The sequence below is a fragment of the Bombina bombina genome, chromosome 1, assembly GCF_027579735.1.
Source record: "Bombina bombina isolate aBomBom1 chromosome 1, aBomBom1.pri, whole genome shotgun sequence".
In the NCBI taxonomy this organism is placed as follows: domain Eukaryota; kingdom Metazoa; phylum Chordata; class Amphibia; order Anura; family Bombinatoridae; genus Bombina; species Bombina bombina.
In genome coordinates, this window is record NC_069499.1 from 1358921492 (window position 1) to 1358945599 (window position 24108).

General features: G+C 41.4%; 1 protein-coding gene across 1 annotated transcript in view; it reads right to left on the reverse strand.

The window, feature by feature from the left end:
* Positions 1–3888: 3888 nt before the first annotated feature.
* The window catches only part of DCST1 (DC-STAMP domain containing 1), a 136712-nt gene continuing 116492 nt past the window's right edge, over positions 3889–24108 (reverse strand). The window contains exons 18-19 of the mRNA XM_053719665.1: positions 4204–4317; positions 3889–4122 (exon numbers count right to left, since the gene is read on the reverse strand). Coding sequence (XP_053575640.1) covers positions 3889–4122; positions 4204–4317 — 348 coding nt within the window. The remainder of the gene's footprint in view (positions 4123–4203; positions 4318–24108) is intronic.

The window sequence follows — 24108 nt, forward strand, 5'->3', positions numbered from 1 at the left end:
CCCCCGCAAAATAAAAACACCCCCTAATCTAAACTACCATTAGCCCTTTTGTAGGGCATTGCCCTAAGTTAAACAGCTCTTTTATATTAAATACTAAGTCCCCCCCAACAGTAAAACCCCCCACCCACCAAACCCCCCAAAATAAAAAAAACTAACACTAAAAAACCTAAGCTACTCATTGTCCCTAAAGAGGCATTTGTGTGGGCATTGCCCTTAAAAGTGCATTCAGCTCTTTTACAAGCCCATTAAAATCCTAATCTAAAAAAAATAAAACAAATCCTAAGTCTAACCCTCAAATAGGTACTCACCGTTCCTGAAGTCCGGCGGGGAAGGTCTTCTTCCAGGCGGTGAAGTCTTCTTGGAGGCGGCGATATCTTCTTCCAGCGCAGCGACCTCTTCTATCTTCATCGAGGACCAAGCCTGCGCGGAGCGGAGCTAACTGCGTTGCCTAATAAATAATCAAACAATTTAAAGAATTTCTTTAAAATTAACGTCAGCCATTCGTTTTTTGGTTTTAGTTTATTGTTAAATTTATTTTTATATGTACCATAATATTTAGTGCTGCCCCAGGCATAGGTCTAGCTTAATTATTTTTTCCTAAGTTCATATTGAAATATAATTAAAAACATAACTCCAACCTGACTGGGCAACACTAAATATTTCAATTATAATAATAAATTTAAAAAAGAGAAAACTTGCATTGTTTGCAAACTTATTGTAACTCTTTATGCCTAGTTGAAAATGCCGTAATGTTTGAGAGTTTATCGTCTGCTTTCGACAGTTTTACTTGTTTGCACGTTCAATGGAAACCTGGTGTAAATGAGCACTTTTTGGCTTATATTCTTTTCTATGGGAAAGACGGTAATAGTGGAAAATGTGCCATTGGAAACTGTCGGTAAGCGTAATGGTTTCCAAGAGCATTTTTTTTTTCATTTCGTGACCTCACGCAAAACCATTTGTGGCTCAATGGAAACAATTACAAACCTGGTGATATAAAAAAAATAATTAACACCCATACTCACATTTATTCAAGTGCGCTATACCCGACATGAAATATGAATATTTCCCATTCCAATGTTCTTTACATAGAATATGTTCTATTATTCTTAAAAAAAAAATATATATATATATGATATTTTATCCATTCCTATATATAGATGATTATATATATAAGTATATATATGTATGCAGATATATATAGGAATATCTATTTATAAAAATATTTAATAACATATTCTGCTATGTGCAACACATTGGAATGTGAAATAATTACAGTAAATACACAGTATAACACTGTAATAATTTGAATACTGCATAAATATGCTTTTTTCTGTTTTTATCTACTTGACCGCAAAGGGCTCCAATGCACTTATACATATGTCTATATATGTATACATATGTATTTATGTGTTTATATGTGTATATATGTATTTATGTGTTTATATGTATACATATGTATTTATGTGTTTATATGTGTACATATGTATTTATGTGTTTATATGTGTACATATGTATTTATGTGTTTATATGTGTATATATGTATTTATGTGTTTATATGTGTATATATGTATTTATGTGTTTATATGTATACATATGTATTTATGTGTTTATATGTGTACATATGTATTTATGTGTTTATATGTGTACATATGTATTTATGTGTTTATATGTGTATATATGTATTTATGTGTTTATATGTGTATATATGTAGTTATGTGTTTATATGTGTACATATGTATTTATGTGTTTATATGTGTACATATGTATTTATGTGTTTATATGTGTACATATGTATTTATGTGTTTATATGTGTATATATGTCTATATACACCTATAAATACATATGTGCACACATACAGTATATACAAACATACACATATTTAGACATGTATATATCTCTATGATAAAGCTCTTTGCAGCATTTTTTTCTAAAACCTGAGACCTCATATCTTTGAGCCCTTATAACTTTATAATGCAATTTTTTAAATAATTTTTATTATATAATGTTAATTTGATTGTAACTGTACTGTTGAATGTGTTTTATATGTGTTTTGTGCAACTTTTTTGTCTCACAAAACAGTTAACCAGAGCTCTGAATTCACGTTAACCCGGAGTGCATTAAATTCAATTGCGCTCAAGCAAACACATTTACTTTCAACTCGTAATACGCACGCAATTTCTATCTAGCGCAAAAATCAGAGAAATACCCCATATCGCTTGTGCACTACAGTTAGCGAATAGCCCATATTCTGCACTGCTACATTCACACAAAAATAACAGACACATATCATTCAAAATGATGGTGGGATTCAATGGTGTTAAAGGGACAGTCAAAGTCAAAATTAAGCTTTCATGATTCAGATGGAGCAGCAATTTTAAGCCACTTTCTAATTTACACCTATTATCAATTTTTCTTCATTCTCTTGGTATCTTTATTGCTTTTTCAAATAAGGTTACCAAGAGATCAAAGAAAAATTGATAAAAGGAGTAGATTAGAAAGCTGCTTAAAATTGCATGCGATCATGAAAGTTTAATTTTGACTAGACTATCCCTTTAATGCAGATCATTTTACAGTTAAGAGGGACAGTCTACTCCAGAATGTTTATTATTTAAAAACAGATAATCTCTTTGTTACCCATTCCCCAGTTTTGCATAACCAACTCTAAGCCTCTGCAGACTGCCTCCTTATTTCAGTTCTTTTGGCAGACTTGCATTTTAGACAATCAGTGCTGAATCATAAATAATTCCCTGGGAGTGAGCACAGTGTTATCTATATGACGCACAGGAACTAGTGCTCTCTGGCTGTAAAAAACTGTTAAACTACACTGAGATAAGAGGTGGCCTTCAAGGGCATAGACATTAGCATACAAGCCTACCTAGGTTTAGCTTTCAACAAAAAATACCAAGAGAACAAAGCAAATTTGATGATAAAAGTAAATTATAAAGTTGTTTAAAATGGCATGCCCTATATGAATTATGAAAGTTTAATTATGACTAGACTGTCCCTTTAAATCTGTTTCTTTGGTTTTGAAACAAACGGAAAGACAGTGCTTGTGCATTATTGGTCTGTGGGATAGGGGATAGAAGCTTACTGGCTGATAACCAAAACTCCCATTGTTTAAGTATAGGATTAATGGGATGGGGGTCACATGATTTTATTGATGTGAGGAGTAAACAGGGGTTAAGTCCAGTGGGAACGCATGGTAACGGAGTTCCTGCACTATTTGTGCAGGATGAACTAAGTTCCCTCTGGACAGAGAACAGAAACACTTTACTAAACACTGCTGGCGGGAGTAGCTGGAGCACAGTCTGGTTAGAGGGATAGTGAGATCCTCTAGTAATGGGCAGTAATACTTCCTACAATACACTAAATGCAAGCCTATCAGTGGTCCTACTGTGTGATCACCCTGCAATGTGTGGAACACATGATGCTTACATTTCTGTGTGGCTTGCTCTGGGGTTATTTAGCTCCCCACAGCATAAATAAGTGGGTGAGACTCTGTGACAGAGGAGGATTCTCAGGCTCAAAGGCAACCATTCCACCCTTTATTGGATTTAATTTGCTTTCATTAACCAAAGTGTATAGATTATATACATATAAATACAGTGTGTGTATGTAAAACAATAATAATTGTGAGGACGAGTTCCCACACTTACTTTTGTAGAACTTGACCCCTGGGAGTAAAGCAGGAGTAGGAGAGTTTAAGGTTATGGGTAAAGTAACTGCAAGGTACCCCAGTAGGTGACAACCACTATACATGTAGACTAGATAAAAAAACAAAAGACGCTGCACTACACGTAGTTAGATCTCTTACAAAGCTTGGTTTCTGCTATGTATTTTTTGCACATAAATACGTAAATCTCAGCAATGCTCTGGGCTGCTCCATGTCACAGTTCCTCTTCTGTGTCATCTGCGGAGGTGAAGTCCTCATATGGTTCACAGGCAAAGCAGAATTTATTCATGTCCCGCCAGCATTGCCTGCAGTATACTGTTCCACAGTCTGGTGTTCTGCACACATAGCTGTCTTTCTGCTCAGCTTCATTACACACTGCGCACCGCCGGCGGATAAATTTGTGCAGGAACTTGAAGTGCCGATATATAGTGGCCATTAGACTCCTTGCCTGTATGGGACACACATTTGTTGTGAAGAGCTTATAACTCAGAAAATGAAAATCTGCTTATTAAAAAAAGCCTGTACTTACCAACAATGTATTTATCTTTGCTCTGTGCATGATAATTTTTCGCTTTATATCTGCATATGTTTCTCGTTTACGCAGTAAATCATTGTAAAGAAAAAGTATACGACGCTTCTCTCTCTGTGGAAACACAAGTTGAGGTCACATTAGCAGTCATAGGGATGATTACTTCCAGCTCTTATTACTATGCGACAATATTATCAGTTTCTTTTTATTCTCTTTCACCTCCTTGAGCTCACAGAATTAATGATTTCTCATACCTACCGTGTCCATCGGAGGACATTCTCTCTCTCCTCCAAATCACCATCATTAATCCTTCATGCACTGAACTTGTTACTCCATCCTACCTCATGCATTAGACAGCAGGTGTCAGGCATCAGACAGCAAGAGTTAGGTGTCAAGAATAAGACAGCAGGAGTCATACATTAAACATCAGGAGTCAGACATTAAAAGGACAGTGTAACGTAAACTGTTCTCCCCTTTAATGTGTTCCTAATGATCCATTGTTTACAAATAGCTAATTTACCTTTATATTGTCATTTAAATAGTTGATTTTACCCTTTAAATGGGCCATCTATACTGAAAATGTCAATATTGCAGTAATGGGTCCAGAAATGTTATGTAAATAAGAAGGTGCAGAACTAAAATGTTAATTTTCAATTGTTCTTTAAGGCTTTGTGTATACAGTCAAAAAAACACATTTGTGTTTATTAACCTTTTAATGCCGTTATGCTGTTCTATTCCATCATAATTACACTGGGCTTTAGAGCCGTTATGACGGAAAAGAACGTCATAGCCAACGGCTGTCCTGAAGCCTTCTGTGCTTCCAGGATTTGATTGCGGCCTGGAGGGCGTTCCTAGGGTTGTAGGGACGCCCCCAAGACGCGATCCAATAATTGAAATCTCGCAATCGTGTGCACGATCGCGTGGTTTCAATTTGTCTACATCGGAACAGTTGTTCCGATGTAGACACTTTAACCCAGTCACAAAAAGGTTAAATGATTAGATAAGGTGGCCTGCTTTCCCTGCAAGCTCAGTACATTTTTAATAGGTTTGCTGTTTTAAAGAGCAAAAAATGCTATTTCATATACAAGAATAAACATTACCAAGCAAGACCCATACATTTTATGCTCTGCAGACAATTATTTGTTACAAAGGTGTCAGGTATCAGTCATCAGGTTTCACAAAACATGACAACACAATCCATCAAATATATCAGTCATCCTGTTATATTTTGAATACATTATTACCTAGCCCTGTAGAAGGGGTTTATATAATACAAGTCAGATTATGTATGTTTCATATCTATTTCTATATATCTTGGTAAAAGGCACATAAACATTATACATTATACAAAAAGGTTATTTTCTACTGCCTGTCAGTTTTTATTTTGCAACTGATGTACATGATATACTTGAGGCTTCAGTTCTTAATTATATCTTCCTTGATTTTGTAAAGGGGAAAGGTACAGGAAAAAAGCAAACATTTTGGGCTAGATTGTAATTGGAGCGTTATTTAACACTCCCGCTTGAACGTTAACTGCGCTAGAAGTAAGCTTTTTGCGCACATCGGGTTGTGCTCATATTATGAGTTGAAAGTAAACTGTTTTCATTTGCACACTTACCCAAACATGTGTAAAATGCCGTATTAGGATATTGCGGGTACGATAACGCATTCCCCCATAGATGTTATATATACACACGTATATATATGTATGTATCTCAATGTTAAAGCCCTTTGTCTGAGACCTCATATCTTTAAACCTTTATATCTTTTTGTGCAATATTTTTTTAAAAACAAAATTTATGCTTACCTGATAAATTACTTTCTTTCCAGGCATGGAGAGTCCACGATTTCCAATTACTAGTGGGCTATTCAACTCCTTGCCAGCAGGAGGAGGCAAAGAGCACCCCAGCAAAGCTGTTAAGTGTCACTTCCCTTACCCATAATCCCCAGTCATTCGGCCGAAGGAAAATGGAAAAAGAAGATAACACAAGGGTATAGAGGTGCCTGAGGCTTATACCAAAAACTTCTGGCATCCTAAACTAAAAAAGGGCGGATCGTGGACTCTCCATGCCCAGAAAGAAAGAAATTGATCAGGCAAGCATAAATTTGGTTTTCTTTCCTAAGGCATGGAGAGTCCACGATTTTCAATTACTAGTGGGAACCAATACCCAAGCTAGAGGACACAGAATGAAAGGGAGGGAGAACAAGACAGGCGTATCTAAACAGAAGGCACCACTGCTTGAAGAACTTTCCTCCCAAATTTGTAGAATTTGGAAAAGTATGCAAAGAGGATCAAGTGGCCGCCTTGCAGATTTTCTCCACGGATGCTTCATTTTTGAAAGCCCAGGAAGAATAATGAGCCGTAATTCTCTCAGGAGGCTGTTGTCCATATGCTAATCGGATAACACTTCTTAACCAGGGAGAAAGAGAAGTAGAAGTGGCCTTTTGACCTTTACGCTTACCAGAGAAAACAACAAACAGGGCAGAAGATTGCCGAAAATCTTTAGTTGCTTGAAGGTAAAATTTTAGAGCATGCACAACGTCAAGGTTATGCAAAAGGAGTTCCTTCTGAGAAGAAGGATTGGGACAAAAAGAAGGAACAACAATTTCCTGATTGATATTGCGATCCGATACTACCTTATGAAGAAATCCCAGCATAGTACGGAGGACCGCCTTATCCTGCTGAAAAATAAAGTTAGCGGAATCACATTGGAGAGCCGAAAGCTCTGAAACTCTGCAAGCAGAAGAAATAGCAAGAAGAAACAAAACCTTTCAAGATAACAATTTAATATCAACAGAATGCATTGCCTCACACAGAGCCTGCTGCAAAACTTTAAGAACAAGATTAAGACTTCAAGGAGGAGCAACAGGTTTAAACACAGGACTGATCCTGACCATGGCCTGAATAAAAAATTAAACATCTGACAGATCTGCCAGACATTTGTGTAAAAGAATAGACAGTGCAGAAATCTGACCCTTCAGAGAGCTGTCTGACAAACCTTTCTCCTTACCCTGCTCCAAGAGAAACCTTTCCATTCACACCAATGAAGGTAATTACGCTATATCTTATGGTAAATCTTGCAAGTAACAGGCTTATGAGCCTGTAGCATGGTATCAATGACCTTCTCAGAGAAGTCACGCCTAGCCAAAAGTAGGTGTTCAATCTCCTAGCAGTTAGCTTCAGAGAATCCAGATTTGGATGTAGGAAGGGACCCTGAAGTAGAAGGTCCTTCCTCAGAGGTAACCTCCAAGGTGGAAAAGATGACATTTTCACCAGATCCGCGAGCCAGATCCTGTGAGGCCAGGCAGGAGCTATTAGAATCACAGACACTCCCTCCTTTTTGATACGAGCAATGACTCGTGGAAGGAGAGCAAACGGAGGAAAAGGTATGCTAGACCGAAGTTCCAAGGTACCACCAGAGCATCTATCAGAATGGCTTGTGGATCTCTTGATTTTGAACCGTACTTTGGAAACTTGGCATTTCGACGTGACACCATCAGATCCAGCTCCGGAAACCCCAACCTGAGGGTTATCATGGAGAATACCTCCAGATGGAGAGCCCACTCCCAGGGATGAAAGGTCTGCCTGTTCAGAAAATCAGCTTCCCAGTTGTCCACCCTCTGGAATGTGGATGGCAGATAGTAGACAATAGTGAAATTCAGCCCACTGAAGAATGCAGGTCATTCTCCTTCATTGCTAATGAACTCTGAGTTCTTCCCTAGTGGTTGGTGTATGCCACCGAGGTGATATTGTCCGATTGGAATCTGATAAACTGGACCAAAGTTAGTTGAGGCCAAGCTGCCAAGGCATTAAAGATTGCTCTCAACTCTAAGATGTTTATGGGAAGAGCAGACTCCTCTCGAGTCCAAAGATCCTGAGCTTTTAAGGAGCCCCAAACTGCTCCCCAGCCTAACAGTCTGGCGTCCGTGGTCACAATCACCCAGGAAGTTCTTAGGAAGCATGTACCCCGAGACGGATGGTCCTGCGAAATCTACCATGAGAGAGAGTCTCTTGTTAGGGGATCCAGAGCTATCCTCTGTGAGAGATCTGAGTGGTCTCAGTTCCATTGACTGAGCATGCATAGCTGTAGAGGTCTCAGATGGAACCGAGCAAAAGGAATGATGTCCATGGAAGCAACCATCAGACCAATCACCTCCATGCATTGAGCCACTGAAGGACGGATAAAAGACTGAAGAGAAAAGCATGAAGCAAGAAAATTGTATTTTCTGACATCCGTCCAAATTTTTTTTCATGGATAGAGAATCTATAATTGTTCCCAAAAAACACACACTGGTATCTGGTACTAGGGAGCTCTTTTCCAGATTCACTTTCCACCCGTGGGAACGTAGAAAAGAGAACAACATCCCTGTATGAGATCTTGCTAGCTGAAAAGATGGCGCTTGAACCAAGATGTCGTTCAGGTATGGCACCACCTCTATTTCCTGATATCTGACCACTGCCAAAAGGGCCCCTAGAACCCTTATAAAGATTTGAAGAGCCGTAGCAAGGTCAAAGGGAAGGGCAACAAATTGTAAGAGTTTGTCTAGAAAAGCAAACCGCAGAAAATGTGATGTTCTCAGAGAATGGGAACATGAAGATACGCATCCCTCTTTTAAAGGGACATCCAACCCCAGCAGTTGGATACAAACCAACAACCTTTGGGTTGTAACGCCACAAAGCTAATCACTAGGCTACATTGGCCTTCTTGCTACAGGAACTGGAACAATCACTACCAGAGAAGATAGGTCTCTTATGCTATCTGCTCTTAGGTAGACTTCCCTTTACGCCATAGCATTGCTGTATACACAGCTTTTAAGCTTAGCTAGGCATAGAACAGTGAATCAGACCAATCCCAGGACAGCTGTTTTGTGGATATTGCTACTCATCAGCTGGGAGTAGGATCTCTCTCTTCACTTTTTTGAAGATAATCTTGATAGGACATTTTTTTTTCCCTTTTAAATCTGCCCCTGGGGGAGCAAGACTAAAACCCTACCCTGTATCCCTGGGATACTATTTCCATAGTCCAAGGATCTCGGACAACTGGGATCCAAACTGGGAAGAAAGAAAGCCTGCCTCCTACCTGATCCAGGATTAAATTGGGGGCGGCCCCTTCATGCCGATTTAGATTGTTTCCCCTTATTCCAAGGATGACTGGACTTCCAAGAAGTCCTGGATTGCTCCAGCCATGAAGAAGAGAAAGAAGACGCTTGTCCTTTGAAGATGTAAAAGAAATGAAAAATAGAATTCTGGAAACCCTTATGTCTAGCCTTCTTGACTTGAATTAGGAGGATCCCTTTCCACCAGAATCCTTGAAAAGGTCTCAGCTAGACCAGAACCAAATAAAGGCTTGTCCGTAAAGGGTAGAGACAGAGTAGGTTAACAGACCAAGACTCTAGTGTCTTGATCCTATCCTGGATCTCCTCTAATCTAGTCTGCTCTGAATCAGATCGGACAAGAAGTTGCATAAAAAAAAGTCGCTCCAGCAATCATCGCAATACAGCCACAGGTTGTCACTGTAGATCCAGGAGTAGAAACATTTTCCTTAGGTAACCTTCCAGGTTTCTACTTTAATCTATTTGAGTAGATTCTAGAAAAAACATAATTTATGCTTACCGGATAAATTTATTTCTCTTGTAGTGTATCCTGTCCACGGATCATCCATTACTTATGGAATATATTCTCCTTCCCAACAGGAAGTTGCAAGAGTCCACCCACAGCAAAGCTGCTATATAGCTCCTCCCCTAACTGCCATACTCAGTCATTCGACCGAAAACATGCAGAGAAAGGAAAAACCATAGGGTGCAGTGGTGACTGTAGTTCAAATGAAAAAATTACCTGCCTTAAAGTGACAGGGCGGGCCGTGGACTGGATACACTACAAGAGAAATAAATTTATCAGGTAAGCATAAATTATGTTTTCTCTTGTTAAGTGTATCCAGTCCACGGATCATCCATTACTTATGGAATACCAATACCAAAGCTAAAGTACACGGATGATGGGAGGGACAAGGCAGGTACTTAAACGGAAGTTACCACTGCCTGTAAGAAACCCTTTCTCCCAAAAATAGCCTCCGAAGAAGCAAGGTATCAAATTTGTTAAATTTGAAAAAGTATGAAGCGCAGACCAAGACTCCGTCTTGTAAATCTGTTCAACAGAAGCCACATTTAAAAAAGGCCCAAGTGAAAACCACAGCTCTAGTAGAATGAGCTGTAATCCCTTAAGGAGGCTGCTGTCCAGCAGTCTCATAAGCGAAATGAATTATGCTTTTTAACCAAAAAGACAGAGAGGCTGCCGAAGTCTTTTGACCTCTCCTCTGTCCAGAATAGACAACAAACAAGGTGAACGTTTGATGAAAACTGTAGTAGCTTGTAAGTAAAACTTTAAAGCACAAACCACGTCCAATATTGTGTAATAGACGTTCCTTCTTTGAGGAAGGATTAGGATACAAGCATGGAACAACTATCTCTTGAGTGATGTTCTTGTTAGATACCACCTTAGGAAAAAACCCAGGTTGGTACGCAGGACTACCTTATCCGTACGAAGGACCAGATAAGGAGAATCACATTGTAACACAGATAACTTGGAGACTCTACGAGTCGAGGAAATAGCTACCCAAAAGGAACTTTCCAAGATAAAGATTGATATCTATGGAACAAAAAAAGGTTCAAACGGAACTTCTTGAAGAACCTTAAGAACCAGGTTTAAGCTCCATGGTGGAGCAACAGTTTTAAACACAGGCTTGGATCTAACCAAAGCCTGACCAAATGCCTGAACGTCTAGAATACCTGCCAGACGCTTGTGCAAAAAAATAGACAGAGTAAAAATCTGTCCCTTTTAAGGAATTAGCTGACAACCCTTTTCTCCAAAACATCTTGGAGAAAAGATAATATCCTGGGAATCCAGACTTTACTCCATGAGTAACCCTTGGATTCATAACAATCAGATATTTACACCATATCTATGTTCAATTTTCCTAGAGACAGGCTTTCATGTCTGTATTAAGGTATCAATGACTGACTCGGAGAAGCCATGCTTTGATGACATCAAGCGTTCAGTCTCCAGGCAGTCCATCTCAGATTGATTCTATTTAGATGGTTGAAAGGACCCTGAGGTAGAGGGACCTGTCTCAGAAGCAGAGACCGTGATGGAAAGGATGACATGTCCACCAGATCTGCATACCAGGTCCTGCGTGGCTACGCAGGCGCTGACAAAAACACCAAAGCCCTCTCCTGCTTGGTCTTGACCTCCGGAGGAAATCCCACTCCCCCGGAAGAAAAGTCTGACGACTTAGAAAAACCACCTCCCAGTTCTCAACACCTGGGATATGGATAGCTGATAGACAAGAGTGAGTCTCTGTCCAGTGAATTATTGTAAGACTTCTAACATCGCTAGGGAACTTCTGTTCCCCCTTGATGGCTGATGTAAACCACAGTGGTGTATATTGTCCGACTGAATAGCATGCATAGTTGCAGTGGTCTGAAATGTAGACGTGCAAACGGTACTATGTCCCTTGCCGCTACCATTAAGCCGATTTCATTCATGTACTGAGCCACCGAAGGGCGCGGATGGAATGAAAAACACGGCAGAAATTTAGAAACTTTGACAACCTGGACTACGTCAGGTAAATTTTCATTTCTACAGAATCTATCAGAGTCCCTAAGAGGGAAACCCTTGAGATTGGGGATAGAGAACTCTTTCCTTGTTCACTTTCCACCCATGTGATCTCAGAAATGCCAGTACTACGTCCGTATGAGACTTGGCAATTTGGATGTTTGACGCCTGTATCAGGATGTTGTCTAAATAAGGGGCCACTTCTATGCCCCGCGGCCTAAGGACCGCCAAAGTGACCCCAGAACCTCCATAAAGATTCTTGGGGCTGTAGATATCCCAACGGAAAGAGCTACAAACTGGTAATGCCTGTCTAGAAAGGCAAACCTGAAAAACGATGGTGATCTTTATGCATCACAATGTGAGGATAAACATCCTTCAAATCCATTGAAGTCCTCTATTGACTCTCCTGGATCATAGTTAAGATGGTACGAATAGTTTCCATCTTAAAAGACGGAATTCTGAGGAATTTGTTTAAGATCTTTAGATCCAAAATAGGTCTGAAGGTTCCCTCTCCTTGGGAACCACAAACAGATTTGAGTAAAAACTCTGTCCCTGTTCCTCTCTTGGAACTGGATGGATCTCGTACACAATGTAAGAATGCCTCCTTCTTTATCTGGTTTGCAGATAATTGGAAAGGCGAAATCTCCCCTTTTTTGGGGGGGAATCTTTGAAAATCCAGAAGATATCTCTGGGATATAAATTCCAATGCCTAAGGATCCTGGGCATCTCTTGCCCACGCCTGGGCGAAGAATGAAAATCTGCCCCCTATAGGATCCGTTACCGGATAGGGGTCCGTTCCTTCATGCTGCCTTAGAGGCAGCAGCAGGCTCCTTGGCCTGCTTATCTTTGTTCCAGGTCCGATTGTCTCCAGACCGCCTTGGACTGAGCAAAAATTCCCTCTTGTTTTGCCTTAGAGGAAGTGGATGCCACACCTGCCCTGAAGTTTTAAAAGGCACGAAAATTAGACCTTTCTTGGCCCTTGATTTGGACCTATCCTGAGGAAGGGCATGACCTTTTCCTCCAGTGATATAAGCAATAATCTCCTTCAAACCAGGCCCGAATAGGGTCTGCCCCTTGAAGGGAAGTTAAGTAGCTTATTTATTAAAGTCACGACAGCTGACCATGATATAAGCCATAGCGCTCTGCGCGCCAGTATAGTAAAAAACAGAATTCTTAGCCGTTAGTCTAGTCAAATGAACAAAGGCATCAGAAAACAAAGGAATTGGCTAGCATAAGCTTGTCAAATATATTCATCCAATGGAGTCGCTAACTGTAAAGCCTCATCAAGAGACTCAACCCAGAACGCCGCAGCAGCAGTGACAGAAGCAATGTATGCAAGGGGCTGCAGGATAAAACCCTGTTGAATAAACATTTTTTATCCATTGGATCTAAAAAGCACAACTGTAGTGGTACGCCTAGCTAGAGTAGAAACTCTTTTCTCCACCTTAGGAACTGTCTGCCAGAAGTCCCGTGTGGTCGTAACTATTAGAAAACATTCTTCTAAAAAATAGGAGGGGAAGAGAATGGCACACCTGGTCTATCCCATTCCTTATTAAAAAAAAATTAATAAACCTCTTTAGGTATTGGAAAAACATCAGTACACACCGGCACTGCATATTATTTATCCAGTCTACACAATTTCTCTGGCCCTGCGATTGTACACATTCATTCAGGGCAGCCAAAGCCTCCCTGAGCAACAAGTGGAGGTTCTCAAGCATAAATTTTAAATGTAGAAATATCAGAATCAGGTTAAATCATCTTCCCTGAGTCAAAAAAAAAAAATCACCCACAGACTAAGCATATTGGGAGGTAGTATCATACATGGTTCTTAAAGCGTCTGTATGCTCTGTATCTACCCCCAGAGCTATCTGCTTTCCTTTAATTTCAGGTAGTCTTACTAATACTGCTGCCAGAGTATTATTCACCAACTTTGCCATGTCTTGTAAAATAAACGCTATGGACGCCCTTGATGTACTTGGCACCATTTGAGCGTGAGTCCCTGAAGCGGGAGTCGAAGGGTCTGACACGTGGGGAGAGTTAGTCGGCATAACTTTCCCCTCGACAGAATCACCTGGTAAAATAAACGCTATGGGTGCCCTTGATGTACTTGGCGCCATTTGAGCGTGAGTCCCTAAAGCGGGAGTCAAAAGGTCTGACACGTGGGGAGAGTTAGTCGGCATAACTACCCCCACGACAGAATCCTCTGGTGATAATGTTTTTAAAGACAACAAATGATCTTTATTGTTTAACATGAAATCAGTACATCTGGTACACATTCTAAGATGGGGTTCCACCATGGCTTTAAAACATAATGAACACAGAGCTTCCTCTATGTCAGACATGTTAGAACAGACTAATAATGAGACTAGTTTTTACAGTACATGTAATAAGGTAACAGAGCATTGCACCCACTTGCAAATGGATGATTAACCCCTTAATGCAAAAAACAGATCAAAAAAACGACATAGACGTTTTTAAAAACAGACACAACAAACTGCCACAGCAGAGCTGTGGATTACCTTCCCTATAAACGATTTTGGAAGTCTTTTTAGCCCTTTAGAAATGTCCTGTAGTATTCATGGGACTGCTGAGGGAATCTGGATGATTCATTTTGTAATTTTAACTGCGCAAAAAAGCGCTAAATTAGGCCCTTGCCACTCATATTACAACAGTGGGAAGCTTCAGTTAACTGTTTCTATGCAAAATTTAAGCCAGCCATGTGGAAAAAACTTAGGCCCCAATAAGTTTTATCACCAAACATATGTTAAAAAATGATTAAACATGCCAGCAAACATTTTAAAACACATTTTTACAAGAGTATGTATCTCTATTAATAAGCCTGAAACCAGTCGCTTTTACTGCATTTAAGGCTATACCAACATTACAGTGTTATCACCAATGTACGTTAAAAAACGATTAAACATGCCAGCAAACGTTTTAAAACACATTTTTTTAAGAGTATGTATCTCTATTAATAAGCCTGATACCAGTCGCTATCGCTGCATTTAAGGCTTTACTTACATTACTTCGGTATCAGCAGTATTTTCTTAGTCAATTCCATTCCTAGAAAAATATTTTACTGCACATACCTTATCTGCAGGAAAACCTGCACGCCATTCCCCCTCTGAAGTACCTCACTCCTCAGAATGTGTGAGAACAGCAAATGGATCTTAGTTACGTCTGCTAAGATCATAGAAAAACGCAGGCAGATTCTTCTTCCAAATACTGCCTGAGATAAACAGCACACTCCGGTGCCATTTAAAAATAACAAACTTTTGATTGAAGAATAAACTAAGTATAAAAAAACATAATTTATGCTTACCTGATAAATTTATTTCTCTTGTAGTGTATCCAGTCCACGGATCATCCATTACTTATGGGATATTAACTCCTCCCCAACAGGAAGTGCAAGAGGATTCACCCAGCAGAGCTGCTATATAGCTCCTCCCCTAACTGCCATTACCAGTCATTCGACCGAAAACATGCAGAGAAAGGAAAACCATAGGGTACAGTGGTGACTGTAGTTTAATGGAAAAATTACCTGCCTTAAAGTGACAGGGCGGGCCGTGGACTGGATACACTACAAGAGAAATAAATTTATCAGGTAAGCATAAATTATGTTTTCTCTTGTTAAGTGTATCCAGTCCACGGATCATCCATTACTTATGGGATACCAATACCAAAGCTAAAGTACACGGATGACGGGAGGGACAGGCAGGCTCTTTATACGGAAGGAACCACTGCCTGAAGAACCTTTCTCCCAAAAACAGCCTCCGAAGAAGCAAAAGTGTCAAATTTGTAAAATTTGGAAAAAGTATGAAGAGAAGACCAAGTTGCAGCCTTGCAAATCTGTTCAACAGAAGCCTCATTCTTAAAGGCCCAAGTGGAAGCCACAGCTCTAGTAGAATGTGCTGTAATTCTTTCAGGAGGCTGCTGTCCAGCAGTCTCATAGGCTAACCGTATTATGCTACGAAGCCAAAAGGAGAGAGAGGTAGCCGAAGCTTTTTGACCTCTCCTCTGACCAGAATAAACGACAAACAGGGAAGACGTTTGTCGAAAATCCTTAGTTGCCTGTAGATAAAATTTCAGGGCACGGACTACATCTAGATTGTGTAGCAGACGTTCCTTTTTCGAAGAAGGATTAGGACACAAAGATGTAACCACAATCTCTTGATTGATATTCCTGTTAGTGACCACCTTAGGTAGGAACCCAGGTTTAGTACGCAGAACTACCTTGTCTGAATGAAAAATCAGATAAGGAGAATCATAATGTAAGGCAGATAACTCAGAGACTCTTCGAGCCGAGGAAATCGCCATTAAAAACAGAACTTTCCAAGATAACAACTTGATATCAATGGAATGAAGGGGTTCAAACGGAACCCCCTGTAAAACATTAAGAACTAAGTTCAAACTCCATGGTGGAGCAACAGTTTTAAACACAGGCTTGATCCTAGCTAAAGCCTGACAAAAAGCTTGAACGTCCGGAACTTCTGACAGACGTTTGTGTAAAAGAATGGACAGAGCTGAAATCTGTCCCTTTAAGGAACTAGCGGATAAACCCTTTTCTAAACCTTCTTGTAGAAAAGACAATATCCTCGGAATCCTAACCTTACTCCATGAGTAACTCTTGGATTCGCACCAATATAAGTATTTGCGCCATATCTTATGGTAAATCTTTCTGGTAACAGGCTTCCTAGCCTGTATTAAGGTATCAATAACTGACTCAGAAAAACCACGTTTTTATAAAATCAAGCGTTCAATTTCCAAGCAGTCAGCTTCAGAGAAATTAGATTTTGATGTTTGAAGGGACCCTGGATCAGAAGGTCCTGTTTCAGAGGTAGCGACCAAGGTGGACAGGATGACATGTCCACTAGATCTGCATACCAAGTCCTGCGTGGCCATGCAGGCGTTATTAGAATCACTGATGCTCTCTCCTGTTTGATTCTGGCAATCAATCGAGGAAGCATCGGGAAGGGTGGAAACACATAAGCCATCCCGAAGGTCCAAGGTGCTGTCAAAGCATCTATAAGAACCGCTCCCGGATCCCTGGATCTGGACCCGTAACGAGGAAGCTTGGCGTTCTGTCGAGACGCCATGAGATCTATCTCTGGTTTGCCCCAACGTCGAAGTATTTGGGCAAAGACCTCCGGATGAAGTTCCCACTCCCCCGGATGAAAAGTCTGACGACTTAAGAAATCCGCCTCCCAGTTCTCCACTCCCGGGATGTGGATTGCTGACAGGTGGCAAGAGTGAGACTCTGCCCAGCGAATTATCTTTGATACTTCCATCATTGCTAGGGAGCTTCTTGTCCCTCCCTGATGGTTGATGTAAGCTACAGTCGTGATGTTGTCCGACTGAAACCTGATGAACCCCCGAGTTGTTAACTGGGGCCAAGCCAGAAGGGCATTGAGAACTGCTCTCAATTCCAGAATGTTTATTGGTAGGAGACTCTCCTCCTGATTCCATTGTCCCTGAGCCTTCAGAGAATTCCAGACAGCGCCCCAACCTAGTAGGCTGGCGTCTGTTGTTACAATTGTCCAGTCCGGCCTGCTGAATGGCATCCCCCTGGACAGATGTGGCCGAGAAAGCCACCATAGAAGAGAATTTCTGGTCTCTTGATCCAGATTCAGAGTAGGGGACAAGTCTGAGTAATCCCCATTCCACTGACTTAGCATGCACAATTGCAGCGGTCTGAGATGTAGACGTGCAAAGGGTACTATGTCCATTGCTGCTACCATTAAGCCGATCACCTCCATGCATTGAGCTACTGACGGGTGTTGAATGGAATGAAGGACATGGCATGCATTTTGAAGCTTTGTTAACCTGTCTTCTGTCAGGTAAATCTTCATTTCTACAGAATCTATAAGAGTCCCCAAGAAGGGAACTCTTGTGAGTGGAAAGAGAGAACTCTTCTTTTCGTTCATTTTGCAGAAAAAAAAAAAAATACAGAAATAAACTTTTTTTTATCACAGTCAACTACAATCTCACAGCTCTGCTGTGAGTGATTACCTCCCTCAAAACAAGTTTTGAAGACCCCGGAGTTCTGTAGAGATGAACCGGATCATGCAGGGAAGACAATAAACTTCTGACTGAATTTTTTGATGCGTAGCAAAAGCACCAAAAAAGGTCCCTCCCCCTCACACATAACAGTGAGAGAGATCAGTAAACTGTCATAAATTAAATAAAACGACTGCCAAGTGGAAAAAAAATAGTGCCCAAAACATTTTTTCACCCAGTACCTCAGAAAATTAAACGATTTTACATGCCAGCAAAAAACGTTTAACATTAATAAATTGAGTGTTATTAAAAAGCCTGTTGCTAGTCCCTGCAAATTAGGCTAAAGTTTTATGCATACAGTATAATTCCAGTGAAGTGCCATTCCCCAGAATACTGAAGTGTAAAATATACATACATGACAGCCTGATACCAGTTGCTGCTACTGCATTTAAGGCTGAGTTTACATTATATCGGTATGGCAGAATTTTCTCATCAATTCCATTGTCAGAAAATAATAAGCTGCTACATACCTCTTTGCAGATTAATCTGCCCGCTGTCCCCTGATCTGAAGTTTACCTCTCCTCAGATGGCCGAGAAACAGCAATATGATCTTAACTACTCCGGCTAAAATCATAGAAAAACTCAGGTAGATTCTTCTTCAAATTCTACCAGAGAAGGAATAACACACTCCGGTGCTATTATAAAATAACAAACTTTTGATTGAAGGTATGAAACTAAGTATAATCACCACAGTCCTCTCACACATCCTATCTATTCGTTGGGTGCAAGAGAATGACTGGTAATGGCAGTTAGGGGAGGAGCTATATAGCAGCCCTGCTAGGTGAATCCTCTTGCACTTCCTGTTGGGGAGGAGTTAATATCCCATAAGTAATGGATGATCCGTGGACTGGATACACTTAACAAGAGAAAACACAGACTCTCACGACCTCCTATCTATGTTGAGGCTTGCAAGAGAATGACTGAGTATGGCAGTTAGGGGAGGAGCTATATAGCAGCTTTGCTGTGGGTGGACTCTTGCAACTTCCTGTTGGGAAGGAGAATATATTCCATAAGTAATGTATGATCCGTGGACTGGATACACTTAACAAGAGAAATAAGTACTTTTCTTCTTACCAAAATATGTAGTAACAGTCATAGCTGAACATAACTCACTATGAGAGAGTGGAATTATGGCACCCATAAAATGTATTTTACCACATACAGATATATGTTGCAAAGACAGACCTGTCAGTCTCCTCCCCTTGAGAGGAATTAAAATATGGTACCCATATTAGAAATATGTATGTCAAGGTACACACAGAAAAATTAGGAGTGCAAAAAGGAATTTCTAACATATTCCAAGGAGCATTATAATTAATCGCCACTAGATGGCAGCAAACACCATGGAATCTCCAAACCATGCAACTATGTGCTTTCATTACATAATAAAATAAAAGCATTATAGATAGAAAAAACATGACATGAGGAACTGTCTCAACATAGAAATACAGTTTCATCCCCAAGATACAATGCACTGACTGACAAGCCAATATATAAGAATTCAGATATAGATTAAATGGATCTAATTATCTGAGAATGGCTGTCAAAGGCATGACAGGAAACACAAACGTTTCTGGTAACTGTCAGGAAATGGGAATTATAAAAAATGTATAATACGTACCAGTATATCATATGTCAGTGACAGAAGTCTAGATATGAACTTTGCAGAAGCCGGCTAAAGTTAAGCTCAGGCTTCAGACACACTCAGTGCTTTATAATCATATAAAAACTCTGAGATACACTCACAATATGAAGAGCATAATTACTGAAGAAACCTGTTCATGACGCAGTGTGCTCTTAGAGGAATCAATAAAATGGCGGCGCCAACCGTTCTGAGGTAAAGGCGTGATTGCAAACAACAAATCAAAATGCCGTCCATTTTATTAATTTCCCTGACTGTAGAGTATAAGCCTCCTACATGGGGAAAACAAAACAAACCATTCAGTCCGTGAAAGTGGCGCATATTGCGATCCCTATTCTCTTAAACCAGTCAGTGGTAGAAACCTCTCATCTAGAAGGAGAAAGCACTGCTGCATTAGATAATGGCCTGCATTGCGATCGCCTAGAATCTCTGATGCTATAAATTAAAAGCCGCCATTACTCTTATTAAAGAGAGTGACATGGACACAGCATAGCCCCAATCCTTGCTTGCAGGGAAATTACCCATGAAAGGATTAAATATCTTCAGACACCATCTTCGCTCATCCTCCCGTGATAGAGGCAAAGAGAATGACTGGGGATTATGGGTAAGGGAAGTGACACTTAACAGCTCTGCTGGGGTTCTCTTTGCCTCCTCCTGCTGGCCAGGAGTTGAATATACCACTAGTAATTGGAAATTGTGGACTTTCAATGCCTTAGGAAAGAAATATGTTTTATTAGATGGTGTTATTATGAGTGTAAGTGTACTTTGTAATGTATTTTTGATGTGTTAACAAGCCACTCATAATCTGGACCTTTGTCTGCAAAATATATCACTTGAGCATATATAGTCAGTACAACTGAGGACTTCAAGCTTTTTAAAATACATGGTTTAACACATTTTACTGAACCAAAGAACAAAAGAACCAAGAACACTTGCTACCTTCTAGAGGAAGCCCATTCTGTTTAATCATTAATCACTGTCCTATTTTTGCCTTGGTAAGGTAATTTTTGCTCTAGTTCCTATTTTAAACCACATTGAAAATAAAAATAAAACCTTCATTACAGCACAGGGAGCATGTATTGGATTCTGTTTAAAGGAAATTTTTTTTCTCTATTAGATAAAATGTATTGGGTAAAGTCATCCACGATTCACATATGGGGTAGATTTATTAAAGGTCGAGTGGACAAGAACTCACTAAATGCCGAAAGCATAAGCTGTCTGCATTTATCATTGCACACGCATTTCTAGTGAAATGCTTGTCCAATGCCACCCTCTGTACACCGGCGGCCAATCGACCACTAGCAGGGAGTGTCAATCATACTGATCGGATCTGGATGATTTTAGTCTGCCACCTAAAAGGTGGCTGTCATGGGAGACCAGCACTCTATACCGTTGTTTAACTGTGATCATTTCAATGAGCAAAACGAATGGTGAAATAAATTGTACTTTATTTACTAAAAATATGCAAACACACAGAAGTACACAAAATACAGAAAGAACACACTCACTTTGGGACTAGGAGAAAAACTACCCTGTTCGATCAGCCACATTCAGTAGAATCCAGGTAATACAAATAGTCCTCTTGCACAGTCTTGTTATAGTCCCTTAGAGAGCTTTTGGGTAATCGACCCATGTATACTTCAGGCAACTTGGAAAAACTCTTTTTTTTCCCATGCAAAGTGGTTTTGAAAACTGCCCACCTCTCTTGTCAGCTCACAACACGCCCCCTAGTGATGATCTTAGCAACCAATCATAACCCAGCACACAGAGGGGCATCACTGTTAACAGCTGTCAGTCCCACCCCCTGATTACCTGCTGAGATTGTAGTCAGTCTGACTGAGGATGTACAAATGCAGCCTTTTGAAGTGCCAGATATGAGGGTAATAGATGGACCAGATACCAGTTTTGTCCATAGAAGATTTACTGCCATGAGTAATTAACTCTCTGCTTTGAAGCAGCCTGCTCAGATATATAAATCAGTCTTTGCAGCAGAGACTGTGAAAATCTTTTTTTGTACACTGGCTTGTGACATAATTTGTATAAATAGCAATACACCACTGTTATTGACATATACTTGCATGAGAGGCAAGCCCCAAAACACAGAATAAGAGAAACCATGTGGGCCCAACCCCCAATCAGTGAGCCTGGGCACCCACTCTTCCATCACACCTCCCCCCTAAGATAAGGGCAATGTTATGACCGCCTCATCTGGTGGTTTAACTTGCCCGACCCTACGTGTGGCAACTGGCTTATTGGGGCTGTCCTGCCTGGTGAGTCCATCCGCATTTCCATGCTCACTGCCTTTTTTGTGCGGAATAGAAAAATTTAATTCTTGTAATGCCAAACTTCAGTGCAGCAATTTACCGTTCTCCCCAGACATCCTTTGCAGCCAGCTCAGGGGATTGTGATCCTTGATCACATTGAAGGTCCGGCCATACAAATAGGGCTGCAGTTTGCCTAGCACTCACACTTTGGCCAGACATTCCTTCTCAATAGTAGCATAAGCCCCTTCTCTGGGTAGCAGTTTCCTGCTCAAATACACCATGGGCTGTTCACTCCCGTCCTCCCCCACCTGGCTGAGCACAGCCCCTATGCCATAGTCCAAGGCATCGGTCTGCATTAAGAATTTCTTGCTGTAGTCCAGTGCAGCTAGAATTGGAGAACTAGCCAGCACAGTTTTCAGCGCCTCAAAGGAGTTTTCATAAGCGGGAGACCAGGCTACCAGATTGGGGCATCACTTTTGGGTCAGATCTGACGGGGGTTTGCCATGGCACTATACTGTTCTAACATAGCTTGAGCACGCTGCTGCACACAAAGCTGGGTCCCTATCTCTACCTGGACCACTGTGTCCCCCTACCTAGCTTCCCCTAGGAGGTCAGGTAGAGCATTGCTCACCGGGTCCCCCATCGGTGGGCTACAGATAGCCATCACTGATGCCACACTCAATGCAAAATACTCCTTAAGCATATTTATGTGATAAGTCCCTGTCCTTCCTGTCTCGCTATCTAACTGTACAACATAGTTGTACTCATTCATCGCTCTGAGGACTGTGTACGGTTTAGACCAGGCCGCCATTAGTTTGTTCTGCTGAGAGGGTTTTAGAACAAGCACTTGCTGACCTGGGATGAATGTCCGGCTACGGGCATGCTGATACCAAGCTTTCTGCTTGGTTTATGCCTCCCTAAGATTAGCCTGTGCCAACCCCATAAGCTATTCCAACTGGTCTCTGAGATCTACCACATACTGGAGCACAGACACATCAGTAGTGGTAGTCTCCCCTTCCCATCCCTCACAGAATAAGTCGAGAGGTTCTGCACCCTGCGCCCATATAGTAGCTCAAAGGGAGAGAACCCGGTAGATTCTTGCGGTACCTCTCGGTACGCGAACAGCAAATGCTGCAGGTGAATCTCCCAGTCCTTCCCTTCAGCCTCCATAAAAGCTTGCAGCATCTGCTTCAGGGTACCATTGAACCGCTCACACAACCCGTTAGTTTGGGGATGGTAAGGGGTCGTGCGCTGGTGCTTCACCCCACATGGCTCCCAGAGACACTGTAGCAATTCACTCATGAATTTCGGTCCTTGGTCAGTTAGGATCTCACTAGGGAAACCTAGTAAAAATCCCTAACAGTGCCTTAGCCACTGCCTTAACATCTATGAAGGCAAGCGCTACAGCCTCAGGGTAGCGGGTGGTAAAATCCACCACAGTGAGGATATAGCATTTGCCCGACCAACTGGGAATCATAAGGGGTTCCACTAACACTAAATCCATAGCTACCCGATGACATGATTCCCCAATTACCGGTAACGGACCAGGAGTGCCTTTACACCATCGCCTGCCTTACCCACTCGCTGGCAGGCATCACAGGACCAGCAAAACTCTGCCACAGTCCTGGATGCCCCCAGCCAGTAGTACCGCTGCAACAGCCGGCTCTCTTGCGAGTCATCCCCTGGTGCCCTGCTAGTGGTATGGAGTGGGCTATTGTAATAACTGTTGCCTATAATTCATGGGGACCATTAACTGTCGCCTACCAGTCCAGACTCTATCTAGACCCACATCTGTCTGCTAACTATAAAGAAGCCCACAGTGCCAAAAGAACAATTCTGACCCTCCGACAGAGGCAGACTCAGACGCCTGAAGTCTCATGCCCTCCAAATCAGACCGCACCGCATACGTAAACTGTGTCCCTATTTCTGGCCACCCACCCTTACTCTCTAATTCGGGGGATACAGGGACAGGTAACAGGGAAGGTAAGTCAGGGGGTTCTAATGACTGTTGATGTGCTCCTAGTGATCGCTGCAACAGGAGCCAGCTCCGTGGTAAATACACATGTCACATGCCCCAGATCATTGCCAAGTAGAACCTCCGCATCCAATCCAGGTAATAAAGCCACCTCCCTAATGCCTCTTCCAGCTACCGAATCCAAAAAGACCCTGGCAATTCCATCCGGCATGGTCACTTGCATCCCAGGCCCCGGGAGTAAATCCCCGAGGGCCAAGTACAGATCTCTCTGCCGCCGCCTCCCTCAGGGTTGGTGCCACAGTTGCACTTGGTTCCTCTGTGTGTGCCAGCCGCACAGGCGAATGGCCTCGCAGCT